General features: G+C 41.5%; 1 protein-coding gene across 1 annotated transcript in view; it reads left to right on the forward strand.

The window, feature by feature from the left end:
• Positions 1 to 19,274, forward strand: part of AACS (acetoacetyl-CoA synthetase) — a 37,413-nt gene that overhangs the window by 2,955 nt on the left and 15,184 nt on the right. Inside the window, exons 2-8 of the mRNA XM_042828777.1 lie at positions 94 to 197; positions 3,741 to 3,861; positions 5,608 to 5,721; positions 12,916 to 13,013; positions 15,695 to 15,809; positions 16,341 to 16,422; positions 17,241 to 17,388. Coding sequence (XP_042684711.1) covers positions 94 to 197; positions 3,741 to 3,861; positions 5,608 to 5,721; positions 12,916 to 13,013; positions 15,695 to 15,809; positions 16,341 to 16,422; positions 17,241 to 17,388 — 782 coding nt within the window. The remainder of the gene's footprint in view (positions 1 to 93; positions 198 to 3,740; positions 3,862 to 5,607; positions 5,722 to 12,915; positions 13,014 to 15,694; positions 15,810 to 16,340; positions 16,423 to 17,240; positions 17,389 to 19,274) is intronic.

Here is a 19,274-nt window from a genome sequence, read left to right on the forward strand (position 1 = left end):
ATACAGTTTGTCTGGATTTAGGGCATTCCTCAGTATAGTTGGTCTACATTCCTGTAATTCTGTGTAACACTAACAGCCGTTTGTTACTTCTAGCCAACTACAACGACTTGTACCAGTGGTCAGTGGAATCCTTTGCGGACTTCTGGGCAGAATTCTGGAAGTACAGTAACATCGTGTGCTCTCGCCTGTACGATGAGGTGAGCTGCTGTTACTAATCAAGTACAACACAGAGGGGAGATCAACCACTTTTACAGCTGATCTTTTGAACTGCTGCTGAAACCTTCTTCCATTAATATGAAAAATAGAACTTCCTTGCGTAGTAGATTGTGGTGTTTTGTTGCTGATAAATTCTAGTACAGTGAAATCCCCAAGTTTTGTTGTCCTACATCATTCTTTAGTGGCTATGTGCCCTCGAATACCCTGGCAGTCCTGGCAGATTGTAAGGAGTCTATCAATAAACTGATTTCTGTATCAAAGCTATGCTGATAGCATATCATGAAATGCTGGCATGCCCCCAAGTTCATGTTTGTATTCTCTGAGTCAGCTTTTCTGGTAAGTGTACCTGTTACCCACCAGTTCTGTGGGACTGGTTCTGGAGCTACCTACAGTCTGATGTAGGGGAAATATCTCTGGGGAAACGATAGCAGTTGAACACAATCACAAATGGAATAGCAGACCTTGCTGCAGCATTGCTTTGAGACAAAGGAGACTTCCTCTTGCAAATGGAAGACAAAGCTGGAATCCTTCTACAGTCCTGGTATGGGATATCAGCACCAGCCTGTGCTTCTCATCTGAGGAAGGCCCAGGTTGATTAATCACTTCAAAAGCTTAATGCAGAAGAGCCTTCCTGGGACTTTTAGGGAAGGAACTGGACTTGGTTATTAATCCCTGGAGACCATCTGTACCAAAAACATGGAGTGCTTGCAGATCTGCAGTGGAAACAGGTACGTTTCTTTACCTTTTCCTGTTTTGCAAGCTTTTGTACTGCATGAGATGATGTCAGGAGATTCTCTCTCCAGAACTCTTGCTGTGAAACTGTGTGTTCAGCTATCTTAATGTCCTTAGAGTGAATCTAGAACTGAAGAGCTAGCCTAAGTGTGCAGTTTGAAGATGGTAGATGCTCTACTAGTCATTTTAATAACTTACTTTGTAAGCAGTAGTTCAAAATCTAGCCAGATTGTAATTGGGATATAATCCCTTACCCTGCCTTCCCTTCCTCTGTGCTGCTAGAAAGGCTATTTTCCAGACTTCCATGAGAATGTGAATTATCCTAAGCAAGCAGTTCAGAACTGTCTTTTACCTTTGTTCTGAGCAAACTGAAGAGTAATTCTTGTTCTTTTGTCTTACAGGATTCATCTTTCTGGTAGGTGCCTCAAGGCACCACCAATGATCAACAAGCTGGAAGGAAGACTGAAAAAGGCAATTGTAGCCTAACAGGGGACGTTTCCTGAGGATGAAAAGCTGAAATATAGGGTTGCCTAGGAAAGCTTTAACTAGACTTCTTGTAGAGCAGGCATCCCGTGGCCTGGAAACTCTCAAGCAGGGGCTTGCTGTGATGTGGGGTCTTTAAACGGGGAGAGATGAAGTTCGTTGTATAGGCAAGTACTGCAAACAAATATACGTGGTGTAATACGGAGCTTGTTGTATGTTTGTATCTTTATCTGTGTGAGCATAGGAGGCTGGACTTCAAGGCACAAAGCTAGAGTCAAGCCTTGAAGTTGACTTGCTGGTAACCCTTAATTTCTGGTGGATATCAGGAGGAAGTGCTGCTCACAGTAACTGAGCTGTTGTGTGACAGCTAAGAGCTTTCGTTTGTCCTACGGCTGGATCCCTGTTGCTCAGTGGAAGTAAGCGTTACGCTGGGAGGAGAATAAAAGTTTTCACAAACTAGAGTTGACTCTTGTTTTGCTGGCTAGAAACAGCCCCTACTTCTGTAAGTCATTCTTGGAATAACAATAAAATGTTGTGTATAACACAGGCAGCCAATGTTTTATTTAAACTCAGTGGAGGAGTTAAGTATCCACGTAACTTCTGACAAGAACGAAGGTGCTCACAGCATAGGAAGCCATCCCGACATGGCAGCACTGCCATTATGTCAAATTGCAAGTAGCTGTTGGTTTTAAAGTGAGAAATGTAGCCTAAACTTAGGTTCTTTCTCCTGTGAGAAGTTCCTGACAGCTGACCTTCCTGTGGAAGGGTTGCTTTGAGCATTCTGATGGTATCTGCTCTTGCTTTTCATGAGGTGTGCTGCTCAGCTCTTCAGGTCATACAGAATATCCCATGTACACAGTGCAAGGCAATGATAGTTTTTCATGATCATGGTCAAATATATTCTCAAAGCTGTAATCTCTGTTTAGGGTAAACATAATCTGTGGGATGGTGATAGCATGGCAAGCAAACCATTTCATGTGGGAGAAATGTGGTGTGGGGGGGTGTTGCAATACAGTGCTTATTCTTAACTGCTGAGGCCAAGGATGTGGTGACTGCTGTGAAGAGCAGTTACAGAACAGCACCTGGATGTGGGAGTGCAGCTGACACTTGCTGTGTTTGCCTAACCACATAAATTGGCCTTTCATGCCCCTGCTGTAGGAGTCAAAATTTAATGATCCTCATTTAATGAGGATTGCAGCTGGCAATACTGTAGAGTACAATTTCTTCCCGTTCCCAAGAGCTTGCGAAGCATTTATTGTGTGACTCTGAAGTGTGAATGAAAGGGCTGTTGCAAAAACTTTTCATATCCATGCTAAAACTAGGAATGACTAAATAAATAGGAGATATTACCAGCAAGCAGCAGAAACTTCCTTGAGGAGATGGAGTTGTGCATGTGCAGAAGTACCACAGGGACTGAGTTTGACATGGGGTTGTAGGTGTTTTCTGTTGAGGCACTGGGCTGTCTGTGTCGAGCAACTTCTGGTGCTGCCCTTAGAAGGGGCATGAACAGAATTTTGTTCTGTTTTGTTTTGTTGTTGAAAGCATTTTGTGCTTTCAAAAGCACAACTTATAAAATAAACAGCAGATGCAATAAAGCTGCAGTGTAAAGAGCACAAAATGTGTGCTGTTGGGCAGTGGAATTTCTAAACAGTGGGACGTGAAGGGAAGAGAGCTGCAGACCCTCTTGGGTAATTGTTAGGGGCTCTTTGTCACTGCTTTAAAGCATATGCTTGCCTGCAGCTTAGTGACAGGTAACTCAATATTTGAGACTAAATTAAAGGCACGAGGGGGAGTTGTTGTTTCAGCTGAATATGTTCTGGGGACTTCTGTGTATTGTATTTCTCAATTCTTTGTGTTCTTTCCTAACACAGGGTTACTGGGTTATTGGGGCAGCTTTTGGGAAAACACCAAATCAAGGATGGTAGAACTGCGAGCGCTGTTTGTGATGTGATTCGTGCAGGCTGCTGAAGCTTTTGCTCTCTGAATGAAGCTGTGGAGTACTTCCATGCTTTCTAGCAGTTTGCATGCATCTTGCAGTCTGGCTGTGGTGTTTTGGTTCATTTGTATATTTAAGGCTGGTCTGGAGGTGGGGCTGTCAGCAAGGAATGCTTCCCAGTCTTGTTCTGGCATTGGCTTTCTTTGCTGACAAATCCTTAATTTTTCTAGGCCTTTAATTACAGTTCCAGTGTTTGCCATCTGTAAACTGGGAGCAATCATTCTTCCTTGGAATTAGCTGATGTCTGTAGAATGGTCTTAAACATGAAGTGATATTACAGTTTTGTCTCTGGCTGTTTTATGCTTTTCTCCAGGTGGTTGACACGTCCAAAAGTATTGCAGATGTCCCAGAGTGGTTTAAAGGAAGCCGCCTGAACTATGCAGAAAATCTTCTGAAGCACAAAGACAATGACAAAATTGCACTGTATGCAGCAAGTGAGTATGATTTAAGGGCTTTCTGGTGTTTATTTGTAACTCGTAGGAGTTATAGGCCTTATAAAGCAGCCCTGCTTTTGATGAAAGCTTGTAATAAACAGGCTTCAGTGAGCAGAAAAGGAAGTAAAGGTGGCAGTTCCACAGAATGCAGGGGTACAGCTCATTAAAAAATGGGAAGACATGCTCTGGGAACGTTGATAGCTCAGGAGAGTCCTTGGTGAAGTTCTCAATGTTAATTTAGACATGCTGCAATTTTAGAAAAAGTAGAATTAAATACTAGTGGTTTAAATTATTGGTGGAATTATTAGCAACTCAGTGAATTATTAGTTTGATATATATTTACATTGTCCATAAAGATCTTGTTTCTTGTTGGGAAACGATGAATTTCACTCTGTGCTTTGTGTAACTCAATCATAGGGAATGATACCAAAAGGAGCAAAATTCTTTTCCCACTGAATAGTGTGTCAGTGCCCAAGTAGAGTGAATGCATTTACTTCATTGCGAGGGACAGACTTGCACCTGCACCTCTTTGCATGACCTGCTGTATTTAATCTTCTTAAGATCTCTTAAGTCAGAGTATTTTTCATTAACCAATCACTGCTGGGTCAGAGTGGTGCTTAAGGAAAAACCTGTGTCAGGCTCCTGAAATCACTGGGGTCCATCCTGTGGGAGCTCTGTGGGTTTGATAGAGCACAGGAACAGAAGTATGACTTTGCTAGGCCTTCATTTGTCATGAAGTCAAGATCACAGTCCTCTTCCCCGTTGTTCTAGGGGAACACAAAATCCGTAGATGTGCTGCTCAGTTTATAAACTGCACTCTGTTTCCTTCTGTTCTTCTCCCCAGTACCACTTGCTCTCTTGTTCCATGTAGGACTAAATGTACCTGAACAGAGGTCTAAGAAATCAAGAGATTAAAAGCACTGTTCACTGCTGAAGGGAAATAACTGTAGCTGTTCTGCAAAGCCCTGCTGGACCACAGCACACAGTGCATTTTTGTTGCTATGCTCTTGATCTGTGTTGTCGTGAGAAATGCTTGATACTGGAAACAGGATGGGCCAAATGGTTTACAGGAGCCAAGCTAAAGAATTACAGGGCTTTATGACAAACTTTGCCTTTCCTAACATTTAACTTGTTCGTTTTGTTTCATGGGTGATTTATTAACTGCTTACGTGCATCTGACATTCAGTATAGGAATAAAAATTTCCTGCAGACCTTCTCAGAGGTGAATGGAGTCCAGTTTAGTTTATTTGCTTTGTGGTATATTGGCAAACACAGATACTCTAAAAAAGACATATTGGAAGTCCTGTGATTTTTCTCATTAGCAACCTGGCATAATAAAACAGAATTAACACCTTATAACCTCTTTCTAGACCTCATGAGAAAGTGGAGCAAGTAGGGAGAATGAGGCTGTTCTTTCCATGTTAGAAAGTAGCCTTGGTAGGTGCACTCTGCTTTGAATGCTCTTTGAGAATATGCCTCTCTGGTGGACAGCTTGCATTTTCAGATGGACGTTCCAATTTTTAAGAAAGTTTCTCACATCTGATGAGTGAATATGACTTAATGCTGGGTTCCCATCAAAGCAAAAGGCAAAGGAAGAACTTGAAAACCCAGAAGAGCAGATATTAGTGGAAACTGGTTTCCTAAAATTGCTTCGTATTCTTTTAATTCCGTAATTAGTTGCTTGCTACTGACTCCAGGTTGTAGTGTATGTTTTGTGACTGGTTGTTTTAATAAATCTTTCCTCAGAGGAAGGCAAGGAAGAAATCTTGAAAGTGACTTTTGAAGAACTGAGACAAGCCGTAGCTCTGTATGCTGCAGCCATGAGAAAGATGGGAGTAAAAATAGGAGACAGAGTTGTGGGTAAGTATTTTTTTTTTAAAGGAGAGGAGATAAAATTTTTTTGACGTAGCAGATGAGCAGAGTTATAAACACTTGATTATGAATTTCTATTTCATAGAAACAGTCTAAATGTAGGAGTAAAAGAACTGTTTCCTTAATTTTGTATGTCATGCTTCTAGAGAGAAGGAACTTGGATTAGCCTGGAAGTTAAGTGCTGTAGAGGGAAGGGGAATACCTCATTCATGGCTTTCTTAAGGTCTGCTTCATAAGTGCTCCATAGAAGCAAAAGTGCTGGAGGCTGCATCTCGCTGAGCTTTGACTCACCGGGTTCAGCAAAGTCACACTGGGACAGTCCTGGAAATTAGGATGGCAGGTTGTGTGCTGTGGTGCCAGCTGACAATTACAGTGCCTACAGCCCCAGGTAATGCACTGCATTGTGAGCTGCAGTTCTTGAGGAACAGATGTGTACTACTTTGTGCCATCAGTGCTTTTGGGAGTAGGGACTTCCACCAGAATGGTGGTAGTGAATAAGCTGATGAGCAGTAGCTTGTCACGTCATCCCAGTGCCAGGCTTAGCAGTTGGAGCCCTGGCTTGATTTCAGTTACTCATTATGTTTTCTGGAGTAATCTAAGATTCTCAGTCCTAAGACTCACACACATTTTTCCATACAAATGTCTTTTTTCTTATGACCAGCTTGTATGCAGGCATTACTGAAGCTGGCCTAAGTTCATTTGCTTTTAATCGTTGTTTTTGATCTGCAGTTGATCTGCTCCATGTATACACTTTGCATACTCTCTAACATACTCTGTGGTTCTGTCAGTCAAACCTGCAGTATCCTTGAAGCTCCCTGACGCCTACCTGGTATTTGTGTGTGCTTATCCATCTGGCTGCTGGAATCACACGTTGTTTGAGCAATACTTGGCAGCTGTCCTAAGTCTTTGTAAATTATGTATGGTGCAAACCCAAAGTGATGAAACTACTTGGTTTGTTTTGTTGCATTTTATAAACCTGAACCTGAGCCTACATCCTCAAAACCAGAAGGGTATGCATTTTATTGCACCCATAAATATGATTTACAAATGTGGCTGTAAAATACACTCAAGGTATCTCATGCTTTATGTATGTTATGAATATTCTACAGAGCTTATAACTGAGCATTTAATCATCACTGCTATGGGCTTGCTGTTTTACATAGAATCAAGTCCTTAATCTAGTATAAACCATCCACCAAAGTCAGGAAGATCTGCCTGAATGAAGAATTTAATATCTAATTTCGTTTCCGTTTCAATTTTAACATAATCATATTTGTATCTGACATCTTGTTGAGGAGCAGTGGCCTCTGCGTGAAACCATGTGAGCAAATAGAACTTAAGCTCTTCTAATATACAGGAGAAGTATTCTCTGTAGCTGGGGAAGAAAAAATGTGCTATTTAAATGTAATTGTAGTCAACGTTATTAGCATGATTATTACTACTATTATCATAACTTCAACAACAATTTCTTCTAGCTAATGAGTGTATTTTGCTTAGCACAGTGGGAGGCTGGCTGACTTCTGAATCTTATTTGTTTTGGCAGTTGGCTCACCTCTGCTTATTTTAATCAAAAGGAATCACTGATGTGCTTGCAGAAGGTAGCAATTCCAAGTTTCTGTTGACAATTCGTCATTAATGTCAATGCTTCCTTGCACATAAAAGGTAGGACTTAACTGTATGCTTCAGCATCCTGTTCTCAGAGGAGAAAACGTGTGTTGACTCCAATGGGAAGCCTGGACTTCTAGTAGAGGAGGTGCAAAATGCAGTAGGATTGCAGTTATTAAAACAAAGAAAAAGAAAAGCAAGCATACATTGAAAACTCAATGAAAAATTGAAGTTGTGTGATGTATTCTGACTCAACTCTTTTAAGCCTTGTGATCTATTAGCATGTTTGAATTACTATGGGAAGCTCTACTTTCACAAATGTTACGCTGCTATGAAATTTCTTATAAATTACTCTTGTGCTCTTCCTGACAACTTAAAATGGATGGGGGGAGGCAGGTTGGCTCACTTGTAAAGGTTGTGCTGCTTCTGTCCACTTCTTGCTGTCAGAGCGAATGTACCTACAAGATTGTGAGGTGAACTGCTTTCAGACTTCTTCCTAAATAGTAGCTGCTAGGATTTCCTTGTGAAGTGATGGTTTTACATTTTCTCTTTTTTAGCCTTGCCTTTCGATTGCTCCTTTAAGAACAGGGTTTATCAAAATGCCTTCATTTTATATGAAGCTTGTGATATCTTGCATTCTAATTTTTTCCCTGACCTCCCCCTTTACTCTGGCTGCTGAGAGACATTTTTCCTCACCAGTCTCCAGTCAGATGAACTCCCACCAACTCCAAACACAGTCTGCTGCACAGTTCCCCCTCTCTCTCTGTCCCTGGTACCCAAGACTCCCGACTGACAGATTGCATTGCCTTGGATGATGGCCCCTTTCTAGGGAGAGCTTCAGCCTGGAAGAAATCTGGTGGGGATTTTAACAGCAATTGAGCTACACACACACACACACACACACACACACACACACACATTAAATTGGGTCTCAGCTTTGTTCATATGTGTTTCTCCTATGCCAGAGGATACTGGCAGTCCTCGGGAGAGTTGAAATGCGACTTCATAGTTGGAGGCTGCATCTACTGGCTGTTTTCCAAACCTCAAATTGACATGAGAGAGAGAGAAGTGTTGGGTGGGAAGGCTTCAGTCCTACAGCCCCTTGTGGTATCAAAGATGAGGCTCTCCAGTGTTTGCCAAAAGCTACAGGGGCCTGATTTCTTCCAAAATTTGTAGCGTATGGCATAAAGTATGACTCTTCACATAGCTTATGGAAGTATAATAAGGGGCATGCTTTTGCTGTTTCTGGAAAATCAGCTTCTAAATGGAAGGGACATATTCTATTAATTTTATTTCAGTTGTGTAACTCCTACTCAGCCTGTCAAGTTCTGATGCCCTTCGTTGCCATTTTCTCATGAAGTTACTTGAAGTCTTGAGCTGTTTGGATCACACAGGACCATTATAGCTACTTTTTTTCTTGTGAGTTTAACTTTCCATTACTTAACATATCCACTAGTTTGATCAGTACAGCTAATGGTTGCATCATGACAGCAGTAGTCAATTTAAGTTGGAGATGGGTGAGTGTGGGTGGACAGGCAGCAATGTCAGCACTTTTATCAGTTTGATTTCTTCTTAGTCTTCCATTTCTGTCACGAAGGAGATGGCACTTAATAGTAAACGCAATTGAAACAGAAGCATAGTGAAACATCTCTGTTCAAAAGATGCATTGCAATATCGTCCATGATGTCTGAACAGCTGGAGGAGACAGGTACAACAGCTAATCCAAGTCACACAGATCCAAATGGGAAGTGCTTGTGGACTCCCTCTGGCCATCTGTTTGGCAAATAGCAACGACTGCAGAGCGAATCAAATGAAACTGGAAGTATCTGTGCTATGGGTCTCCAGATACTCTGCTGCCGTTATCCCATAGCCAGCTTTGTCCTCTTACAAGTCAGCTGTGCAACAAACTAATCTTCCCCGTGTGTTCACACAAAAATCCTTAACAAAACATCAATGAGTTACATTGTTTAAAGCTGGTAATTTATCTATAGTAACTGCATTAGCCCGGTTGCTTACGTGGGTTTTAAAGCTAGCTTTGTAAGAAGATTAGCGTGTTACTAATAGTCTCAGGCCACAGTAATGCTAGGTGGGATGACCCTTTCAAAATCCAACAGGAGTACAAAATCTTATGTTAACGTCAGGAAGAGAAGCTGAGAGGCTGGTCTTTGAATTGACTTTCTTTGTGAGCTAATGTAGATGAGTAGCATGAGACGTGGAGAGTGTTTACTTGCAGCTCCTGACGTCCTCCCAGTGTGTTCTCCTAAGGCTTGTGGTACATCTTTGGTGCCAGGTCTGTGCTTTTTTCATCCAGACAGCTAGAAATGTTTGGATGCTGTGCAGCTGAGTGCACGCTCTGCTCTGAGCCACTGGGTGCCTTCAGGGGAGTTGTGCACAGCACTCACAGGAAATGGAGACTTTTGCCAACATGACTGTGCCAGGAATTTTTGGATCAGAGATGTCACCTATTTTGCTGATAAAATACTGTGGTGTAAATGAACAGGTAAATCTAACCTCAGCATATGCTAGGTTGAGTAAGTAGTGATGAACAGCAAATGCTGTCCAGAACGGATGGGGCTGTAAGTGCCTCTTAAAGTGATCCATACAGTATAGCCAAGAGATCACTTGTCCTGCTTAGAGGAGGCTTTTGTCACTTTCTCCTGAAAGTTTTTATTTCATTTGTTCTAAAAAATGTTGTGTGTACTTATGGGGGAGGAGTGCTGCTGCTAGGACCCCTGCTACTACAAACTCAGTCCCTAGTTGCTGTGAGTTCCCAGCTCCTGTATTTTGTGCCCTTAATTCAGTTGCTTTCTTGATCACCCAAAGGAAAATCCTCCTTTCCAGTAACAGACCATCAGTTCTGCCCCTTCTTAAGGATTTGGTTGCTACCTCAAGGGGCATAAACCAAATGCAGGGAGTTTGTCATGCATGATGCTTGCTATAACTGGTTTGCAGGATCTCTGTGAGAAAGGAAGAAATCACTTTTTATTTCTGAGAATCCAGTTTTAATCTGAAAGATTGAGGGGAGATGCAGTTTGTGTCACTTAAATTTGGGAGCCATTGAGAGATGAGAAGGATGAGTTTTTATAGTGCTGTGTTGGGAGAATCTCTTTCCAGAACAGAACTACATCTTTACTCACAGTTGTTGGGCATTGTGACAGATTGGTGAAATTCCTGTTCACCAGGCTGCCTGCCTACACTGATCAGATAAAGGTGGAGGAATGCAGAGTAAGTTGCTTTACACGCTTTGTACCTTTTGGCAGTTTTGGCTGATTTGCTCAAACACCATTTTGAAGCCATCTGACAAATGGGAGTAATGATTGAATTGTCTGGCTCACCACAACGTGCAGAGATTTGTGTACTTGCCCTGTGGGCTTTTCAGAGTGAAGAGAACTTGCCTGTAGTAAGAGATGCTCCTAAGCTCTGGCAAGGTAATCAAACAGCTCTGAAGCCTGAAGAGACATCTTTTGCTTACCTGTGGGCCGTACTACAGCAAAACCCCCTCCAAAAAAAGGCTCAGTGGAATTACTTCTCATCAATTAAAAATAAATGCTTCCGTCAGGCAGTCGATGGTTTAAAATGGCTCACACACTTCAAATTGTTATTCTAGGATGGAGATTTATCTGAAAAGAAAAAAAATCAAATCTTGGGATGCTGTACTTCATGTTGTAAACTTGTGACCCTTACGAAGAGATAGCAAAATAGATATGGCTTTATGGTCTTGAGGTTTTGCTGCACTTTATGTACATAAGAGCTTCCCTGAACAAAGCATTAGAAGGTGTGCATGTTTCTAGGGAGTAATTTGCATTTTAATGATATGAGGTTTTCATTCAGCTGTTTTCTTTTAAATAAGCTGTTGAGCCCAAATCATAACACTGTTTTCAAAGTTGCTGCTCCCAGAAGCACAGCAGCTCACTGAATTGTCAAGCTGGTCTGAAAGACTGATTTCAAGGTTTTGAATCACAGCGAAGAAAATTCTAATCTATTACTTTTAAATTTAGGGTAGATTTTCAAGCTGAGTAGAAAAATTGACAGGAATGAAGCTCAGCACCCTCTAACTTGATGAAGTTAAAACGTATTAAACGGTTGTTAAGATGTATGATTTAGTTCCTGTCCTGAAAAATATCTCCATAAACTTCCATGGATGACTTTCACTGAGAAGTGCCTGGCCCTGCTGAGTTTCTGCTGCCTGGCAGATGCTTCAGCAGTGCTTCAACTTGCCCAGAAGTCCAAGATCTCCCTGTTCTCGACACCTTTGTAGAAATGGCTTGGAAAGCATTTTGAAGGCCGTTTGAGTTTGCTTTCAAACACTGAATTCTAATCAGATGTCCAAATAATTAGGCCTGTCATTTGCCTCTTTAAAGTACTTGGACATCTTTCAGTTGCTTAAAAAGAATTATCTGAAACTGCAGATCTTTGATCTGTGTTAGGGTGGTTTCAGTGTGAATTTCAGCTGCATGCTGTTGATCTGGGGGTTGGACTCTGATCACTTGAGCCAGTCTCAGTGCCACGGCAGGCTTTGTGGAGGGCTGCTCCAGTTGAGCCCATTGGAAGTCTAACTTGACTTTCATTTCTTCTGTGTGCTTTAATAAAGTGACTTGAAATCTTGAAGGCTTGCTGCAAGCTGGCAGTAAAGCTGAGGATTTACATTTGTGTTGGAATGTTCCAGGGCTCGTCCCACCATGTTCCCTTATCAGCTCACGCTCCGGTTTTGCTTGTTTCTATTTAAGATTCTGGTAGTCTCTACCAGACAAAGCTCAGCTGTGTGTGAAGCTGATTTTTCTGCTTTTGATCATAAACGTACTTCAAATGCAAAGGAAAAACTTGAAGAAAACATTGGCCACCCTCGTGCTTCGTGTCCCTTTATGGAAGATTCTTGTTTTCTGATGCACTGTACGTGTTGAATCACCCGTTGGTTACAATTAGAATAAAGTCAGGAATAGAAGTCTCTTGATCTGCTAACAATGTTCTTTGCAATTTGTGCCAAGCAAAGGAAGGAAATATGTCTTTCTATAGGCACCTTAAATGGCTGGGTACAGAAATCTGTGACGTTACCTGTTTGCATAAGAGTACCTTACAAGATCAGCAGCCAAATTCCTTGTACTCTGAGAGCCCTGCCTTTCTAAGCACTGCTGAGGATTCAGCTATCCTTCCTGGTGTTTGTTTTTCCTAACAGCTCTGTTTCTAACACCCTGACCTGCAATGATGCTATACTCTGTACAGAGTTTCTATGTAACCTACTTAGTCCATACATTTATTTTCTCTTAGTTCCTCTCTTCAATGTGCTACCCTCTTGTCCTGGAAGCCTCATTAATTGAGTAGAAACCTTTGTAAATTGGAAATAATTCTGTAGTTATAAAATTTGATATAACTTTTTATAAATGGCACTCTAGTGACACAAGAATGAACTGCATGGACTTTGAAGGAGGACAGTATGACTGTGTGGCAAACTTGCAGAGTTGAAGGATACTTCAGACTACAACTTTCATTTTTTTCTGTGCCAACTGGTTATTATACACATATTTTCTGTAAGCTTTGGTAGTTTTTGCTCCATCTCTAACCCTTCAAATTCCACCACAGGTTACTTACCAAACAGCATTCATGCAGTAGAGGCGATGCTGGCTGCGGCGAGTATTGGTGCTATCTGGAGTTCAACATCACCAGACTTTGGCATTAACGTGAGTAGCCCTATTGTGCATTTCAGGAAAGCTGTCATTGTTTTTGACAGCCGTGAGGAGGACAAATTAGTGGCAGATGGATTCTGTTCACTTTAATCTTGCTGCCACCTTGTGGCACACTGGATTCTCCTTTTACAGCAGCTACAAACTGAGCAAAAGCCCCGTGTTTTCAGCTGGCAGTAAGGATTTGCAGCCCAGCAGTTTGAGTATCTTTAACAAACTCAATGCTGGGAGACTCTCAGACAATCCATAATCTTGGTGAGCTTTTGCTGCATCTTGTCAACTCATTTTCTCAAGGCCCTGAAGAATGAGTACTGGGTGTGACAAGTGTATGTGGAGCGACTTTGTAGCTTCTGAATAAAAACTGAACAGGAAAAATAGAGAAAAAAAGGCTAAAAACAAATCATGATACCCAAACAGACATTACAGCATACTCTGGAAGGTTTGGGTATACTTTCTGCTTTATTTGGATAGCCCTTAGCACATCATAAACAGTAACAAGCTGCTTTTAAAATAGAGTCGTGAATCTTTCTTCTGTTTTAATAGTTTGAATTAAAGCAATTGGAAAATACACTGTTTGTATGTTGCAGAATGCAGGAACTACCAGAGTTCTTAGGCAGTGTATATCCTTCAATCTCACTTCATGGTCCCAGTGGCTGGTTGTGTATGGAGCTGCTGGCTGTGGGTTAGCACTAGAGGGCAGCAGCATTCCATTGGTTTGTAGTTGAGGTTCTGACATTGGGAAAGAAAAATGATTAAAAAAAAAAAATAATCATTGCAGCGTGTAATGATCAATCTGTTCTACAGATATTTTCTGCTTGCGTAGAAAATGACTGTATGGAGTATTTTCTTTATGGTGTGATTTCAACTCTCATCTGGGGAGAGGTTGTTCATCTTGTTTGTGTTACAGAGTCCTGGTATGCTTTTTGTCCATGCTGATGTGCTGTTATTTTCAGCACCCAGCTATGTTTTGTTTTTGTGATAGGTTTTTCTAATGAAACTTAGCTGTGGAGCAGCATTGCTATCAGTATCACTTATCCTCCTTTGGCTTGGCAGCATGTGTTGGCTTGAATTCAAACCCTAAAATCTCAACAGATCAGGAGAGCCCCTCAGGGAGATTGACTCCTACCTGAAGGAATAACTGTTCCTCCTGTGCACTTGCATTAGTCTCATTAACATAAATTAAGATTTTTTGTGTTTGGGGAAATAGCGTCACATTTTCGACGTTCCAAACCGATTGTGTATGTATGTTTTCTGAATTCTAGAACTGTCTCTTTTCAGAGCTGCCTACACATTGCAAGCTCTGAATGCTATACATCCAAAGACTGTAAGCATTCAGGAAATGTGCTGTCAGGGGACCAGTGAGTTTCCTCCCACACAGAATACTGCCCTTGGCAGCTTGAGCTTCGTTTCTCTTGTCCCTGCTATTCATTTAAGTGCAATTAACAAGAAGGTGCTTCTTTTTGGCCCGTGTATGTAAGAAGTTAATGGGTATGTAAGTTTAGAAAGAGGATCTGCTCTTAGAAATGTGTGAGGAGCCTTTGGTAAGGCTTAGCAAAGGGCTTAATTCGTGGGGTCCTTCACAATACGTAGTGCAGGGCTTGAGGCCCATCAACTAGAAGGAGCTGAATTTGGTGTACCTGGGCTTTTCATGAAAGCAATTCCTTGCTGAGCCATCTGGTTGGATTAAAGTTCCAGTGTAGCAATTACACGTTCCATCTGTTTGTGTTCCCTTTGTATCACACCAAACTGCCCTGTGGGATTTGATCCTGCTGGTGCTAATGAGTGTGATTGGGGATGTTAGCAGGATTAGTAAGACCCTGAGAGTTGTTGTCACCTCTGTTTCTGATCCACACATGGCTTCAGATTTCATTCCTCTGCTAGAGTACCTTTAGCCTCTGGTTTTTAAACAGGCAGTGTGGATTTGGGGTGCATATCTGTGTTCAGCATGTGTGTCTATCACACAGACATGCACACTGTGTGCGTTGATCGGTCAGCTCTTCAGAATTGTTACAGAGGGGTGAGCATGCTGACATCCCTAAGACAGATGGAAGTTTGATTCCGTACTCCCTTGGAGATTAATGTGCTAATGCTTTATTAAAAACCTGTTCTGTTGGTGAACCTGGGGATTTTTTAAAGCTAATTGATGTAGTTAGATGTCAGTGCGTTGTCACCGTGTGTGTATGTGTGTATTTAGGAAAAGGAAATGCACCTTCATGCTTTTCTGCATAGTAGAAAGCATTTTCCTTCAAGTGGTTGAGGAAGAAGTGTGTTAAAGTGGCATTCAGCAGTCAGCTGCTATTCATCTTTAATGGTACCCCTGTACCTCACTTGTGGTGTTCAGAGAGCTTTCCTCACAACGTGGAGATCAGCTGTGCTCAGAGCTCCGTACTTCTGCAGTAAGCTTCTTATTTGTTATTATTTCATTGCAACCCTGGCTCACCCAGCTTGGAAAGGAGTTCAGTGCAGATGATTTGATGGATGTTGGAGACATGAAATAGATTATTGGAATTGTGTTATGCTTGAAAATCTTGGGATGAGTGAAGGACAGGGACAAGCAGCCTTTTCATGATTCTGCAAAGTCCTACCCTTGCTCCTGACTTGAAACAACACTTGAATTTAACATCGAGTGGATTTTGGTTTGTAATTCATTTTTAACTTGTTTTTCTCCTTGTCCCTAGGGTGTGCTGGACAGATTTTCTCAAATTCAGCCTAAGCTCATCTTCTCTGTTGAAGCTGTTGTATATAATGGCAAAGAACATAACCACTTGGAAAAGCTGCTTAGTGTGGTAAAAGGTATTTCACTGCATACCATGCATCTTGTACCATAACTGCGTCTCCACTGTCACTAAAAATGACACCTTTGGCTGCTTGTTGCTGTCCTTGCTCCCTTACAAAGTCTTTTTGGCCACATACAGTTGCAGAGCTGATATGAGGGGGAACTTTTTTGCAGGATTTTAACATAGTCTTTTGCTAGCTTAGTTTAAATCTGTTGATAGCTCTATCAGCATGCATTAGCTGGCAGTCTGAGTGGGGGAACAGGAGCTGTTAATGCTGCTTTTTTATGCCTATGTGAAGTGCTGCTGAAAACAACTGAAAAGGTTTTATAGCACTAAAACTTGATTTTTACATTTAGGTCTTTTTTTTAAAGGCTGGCAATAATTGTAGTTAACAGATTTTTTGGGGAGTTTTTTTAATGTCTAAAAATGTATCAATACTCTGTGCATCAGAATTATTTCAGCAATAGGAAATTAGACTGTGTGATGCAAAAGGATTTCAAAGACATATATAACTGAATGTGGTCATTATTTTCTTTCTTCCTTCCAGGGCTTCCAGATTTAAAAAAAGTGGTGGTGATCCCTTATGTCTCCTCAAGAGAAACTATAGATATCTCTAAGATTCCAAACAGGTAATGGGAGCTTTTGAGCTGTGAATCTCTGAGCTAGGGATGAATACTGCTATCTCTTGAAAATGTATGACCTTTTCAACTCGTGAAAGCTAGGATTTAGCCAGATTTCTTGAGGTGGGTCCATACTGAAATAGGTATTGTGCTTCTATAGATGTGTTACTTCTACTAACCACCTGTTGGTATTAATAGTTCTCAGATGAAGGCTCATGATCTTTCCCTTCCAAATCAAAAATGTATCGTGGGATGGATGAGAAAGCACAGGGGAAAAAAAAAGATCTGGATTTTTCCATTCTTTGTTTGCCTTGTTTTCTCTGTTAGTTCTTCTGTCTTCAGGGAATGCAGGGAGGCATTTAATTTGGAACACAGTCCCCATGCTAAAGGTGATCAAGGCTTGAACTGAATTGCACTCAGCGTGTGAAGGAGGTTGGCTGGGCAGCAGTTTCTGCCTCTCTGTGTGCCATCTCAAACTTCTTTGGTCAGGGGATGCCTTTTCTTGGCTTTGTCATGATGGTAGGCAGAATATCCTGATAATACCCACACTGTAATGTGTTTTGTGGTCTGCACATAACCTTGTTCTTTTTTTTTATTTATTTTTTTTAAGCAAAACACCAATTAACACACAGACACTCATTTCCAGAGCTGTTAGCAATTTAAACAGAATAACAGCTAAAACTTAAAAAGTGTGTACAGTTTGTGTGTATAGTTGATAGTAAAAGAGCTACCAGGTATAGAGCCAATCTTACATATGAGTTGGGGTAATGCTTTAAAAAACAAACAAACAGAACGTTGAGATGTTCCCTTTCTTCCCTTTCATGCAGTGTCTTTTTAGAAGACTTCCTTGCTACTGGGAAAGGAGACCAGGCACCCCAGCTGGAGTTTGAACAGCTGCCTTTCAGTCATCCTCTCTTTATCATGTATTCATCAGGCACAACTGGGGCACCAAAATGCATGGTGCATTCAGCAGGGGTATGTCTTCCCTATGGAACTATGCTATCTGTATATGACTCCCTGTGTTGTGTTTTTTTTTCCTTTAACAGCATCTTAAATCTCAACATACTTCAAGGAGGAATTGATTTCTGACAGTAATCAATTTCTCAGTAGCTCACTATTAAACTTTCAAATTTATTGTTGACTGATTGAAAGCAAATATGGACTAATGAGGAAACAAAATAATTTGATTGCTATGGAGACCTTTCAGAGATGTCAGCTGTTGGGAGTGTGTATGTGTCACAAAGCTGGTAGAAGTGGCCCAGTTGATGCTTGCAGCAGCAAGCTGAAAGAACTTGAATGGCTGCTTGGAACCAGTTTTTGGACACTGTCAAATTTGAGACTCACGGGGAGTTTGCACTTTATCATCTCAGATTTTTCAGTGATATTAAGTTTTTGTCAGTTCAGAGCACGTTAAAACTTTCTCTGCTATTGGTGTAGCCCTTCATTAAAGGCAGGATTTTTTCTACTTGTAAGGCAGGCAGAAGGTGCTGTCTAGAACCCTCTTGCCAACTTGTGGTAGTTAAGCTGTGTAACTATTAGCTCCTGTCCTTTGCTTCTGCTAGTTGCTCTGAAAGTCATGGTGAGCATCTTGCAAGACTACCTGTAGAGTCATTCAAACAGCCCTAAGGCTGGGTTGCTTTATGCACTTTGTGTGTTACTGCTTCCCTGTGATACCAAGGGCTGGAATGTTTGCCCACAAATTCTACACTGCCTGCAACATTCTGCTTTGCTACAGTAGCAATAGGAGATCGTACCAGGCAGCGTGAGACATGTGAAATGGTCCCTCTATGTTTGGAGAAGGAAGGAAATGCATTTTGAAGTCTGACAGCTGTTTGGAAGCTGTGCTGGCTTCAGCCTGGTTAAATACTTGCAGAAATGAATTAGCAGGAGCAGGGTAGGTGTTTTGTTCAGTGATGCATGATAAGCAGTTGGGAGATGAAAAACACAGATGTGGATTAGCCAACAGGATTCCTCTGTGTTGAGGAGTTTTCTCCTCCTGTTTTATCCGCGTGGCCACTTTGCTCACTCTTAGTTTTGCCCCTGCTCCTCATCCCAATGATGTTTTCAGTTAATGCTACCTGAATGTTGAACAAAACGCTGTGACTCAGGACCAGCAGCCACGAGATGCTGCTCTCTGCACTGCCTCACTTCTTGGCACTGATCCTTATGTGCTGATGATGTGACTCAGGAGCCTCAGTGCCCCTGGCTGATCTTTGACACTCCAGATGCTCAGCACTGCATTAGCTGCATGTTAAGCATGGTGAAGGCACCCAGACCAGTGGGTTTTTATCAGCTGCCAGCTATGTCCTGTAATGCTAAATGCTTAAGATGTATTTTGAGTGTCCTACTAGTGCTGTAAGGAAGTGGAAGTGAAGCAAGTTGAATAAATGAGCATGAGAGAGCATGTTAGGCTGCAAGCTTCTGAACTTCATCGCGCTCTACCAGAGTACGCTCATTTTTTTATCAGAGTTACAAGTTTGTTTTCCTTGGGGAGCTGTTCATGGCCTGTGCCTAAAGTCATTATTAGATTAAAAACACACCTTTGTGTTGGCTCCAGAGTTGTGAAAAAGTAATAACTAAATGAAAGGAAAGCAAAATGTTATTTTAATTGAACTTGGTTTTCAGTTTCGCTACTTGGTGTGGCTCTTCCAGAGTGCATACTTTCGTATATGGGATATTTATGTTAACACCTGGATTTCTTCTGGCAAAGCTGAGAAGTTATTCATAACATTTCTACATCCGAAATACAAGCATTTTAAATGTAGATAACAGTAGTGTATAGCTAGATGGCAGCATAGTGACAGCTTAGTATATTCAAGCAATAGCAGGTGAATTTGGACCTCATACCAGAGAGAAAATCA

The sequence above is a fragment of the Centrocercus urophasianus genome, unplaced genomic scaffold (assembly GCF_019232065.1).
Source record: "Centrocercus urophasianus isolate 14NV4802_14NV808 unplaced genomic scaffold, USGS_Curo_1.0 seq_30, whole genome shotgun sequence".
Lineage (NCBI taxonomy): Eukaryota > Metazoa > Chordata > Aves > Galliformes > Phasianidae > Centrocercus > Centrocercus urophasianus.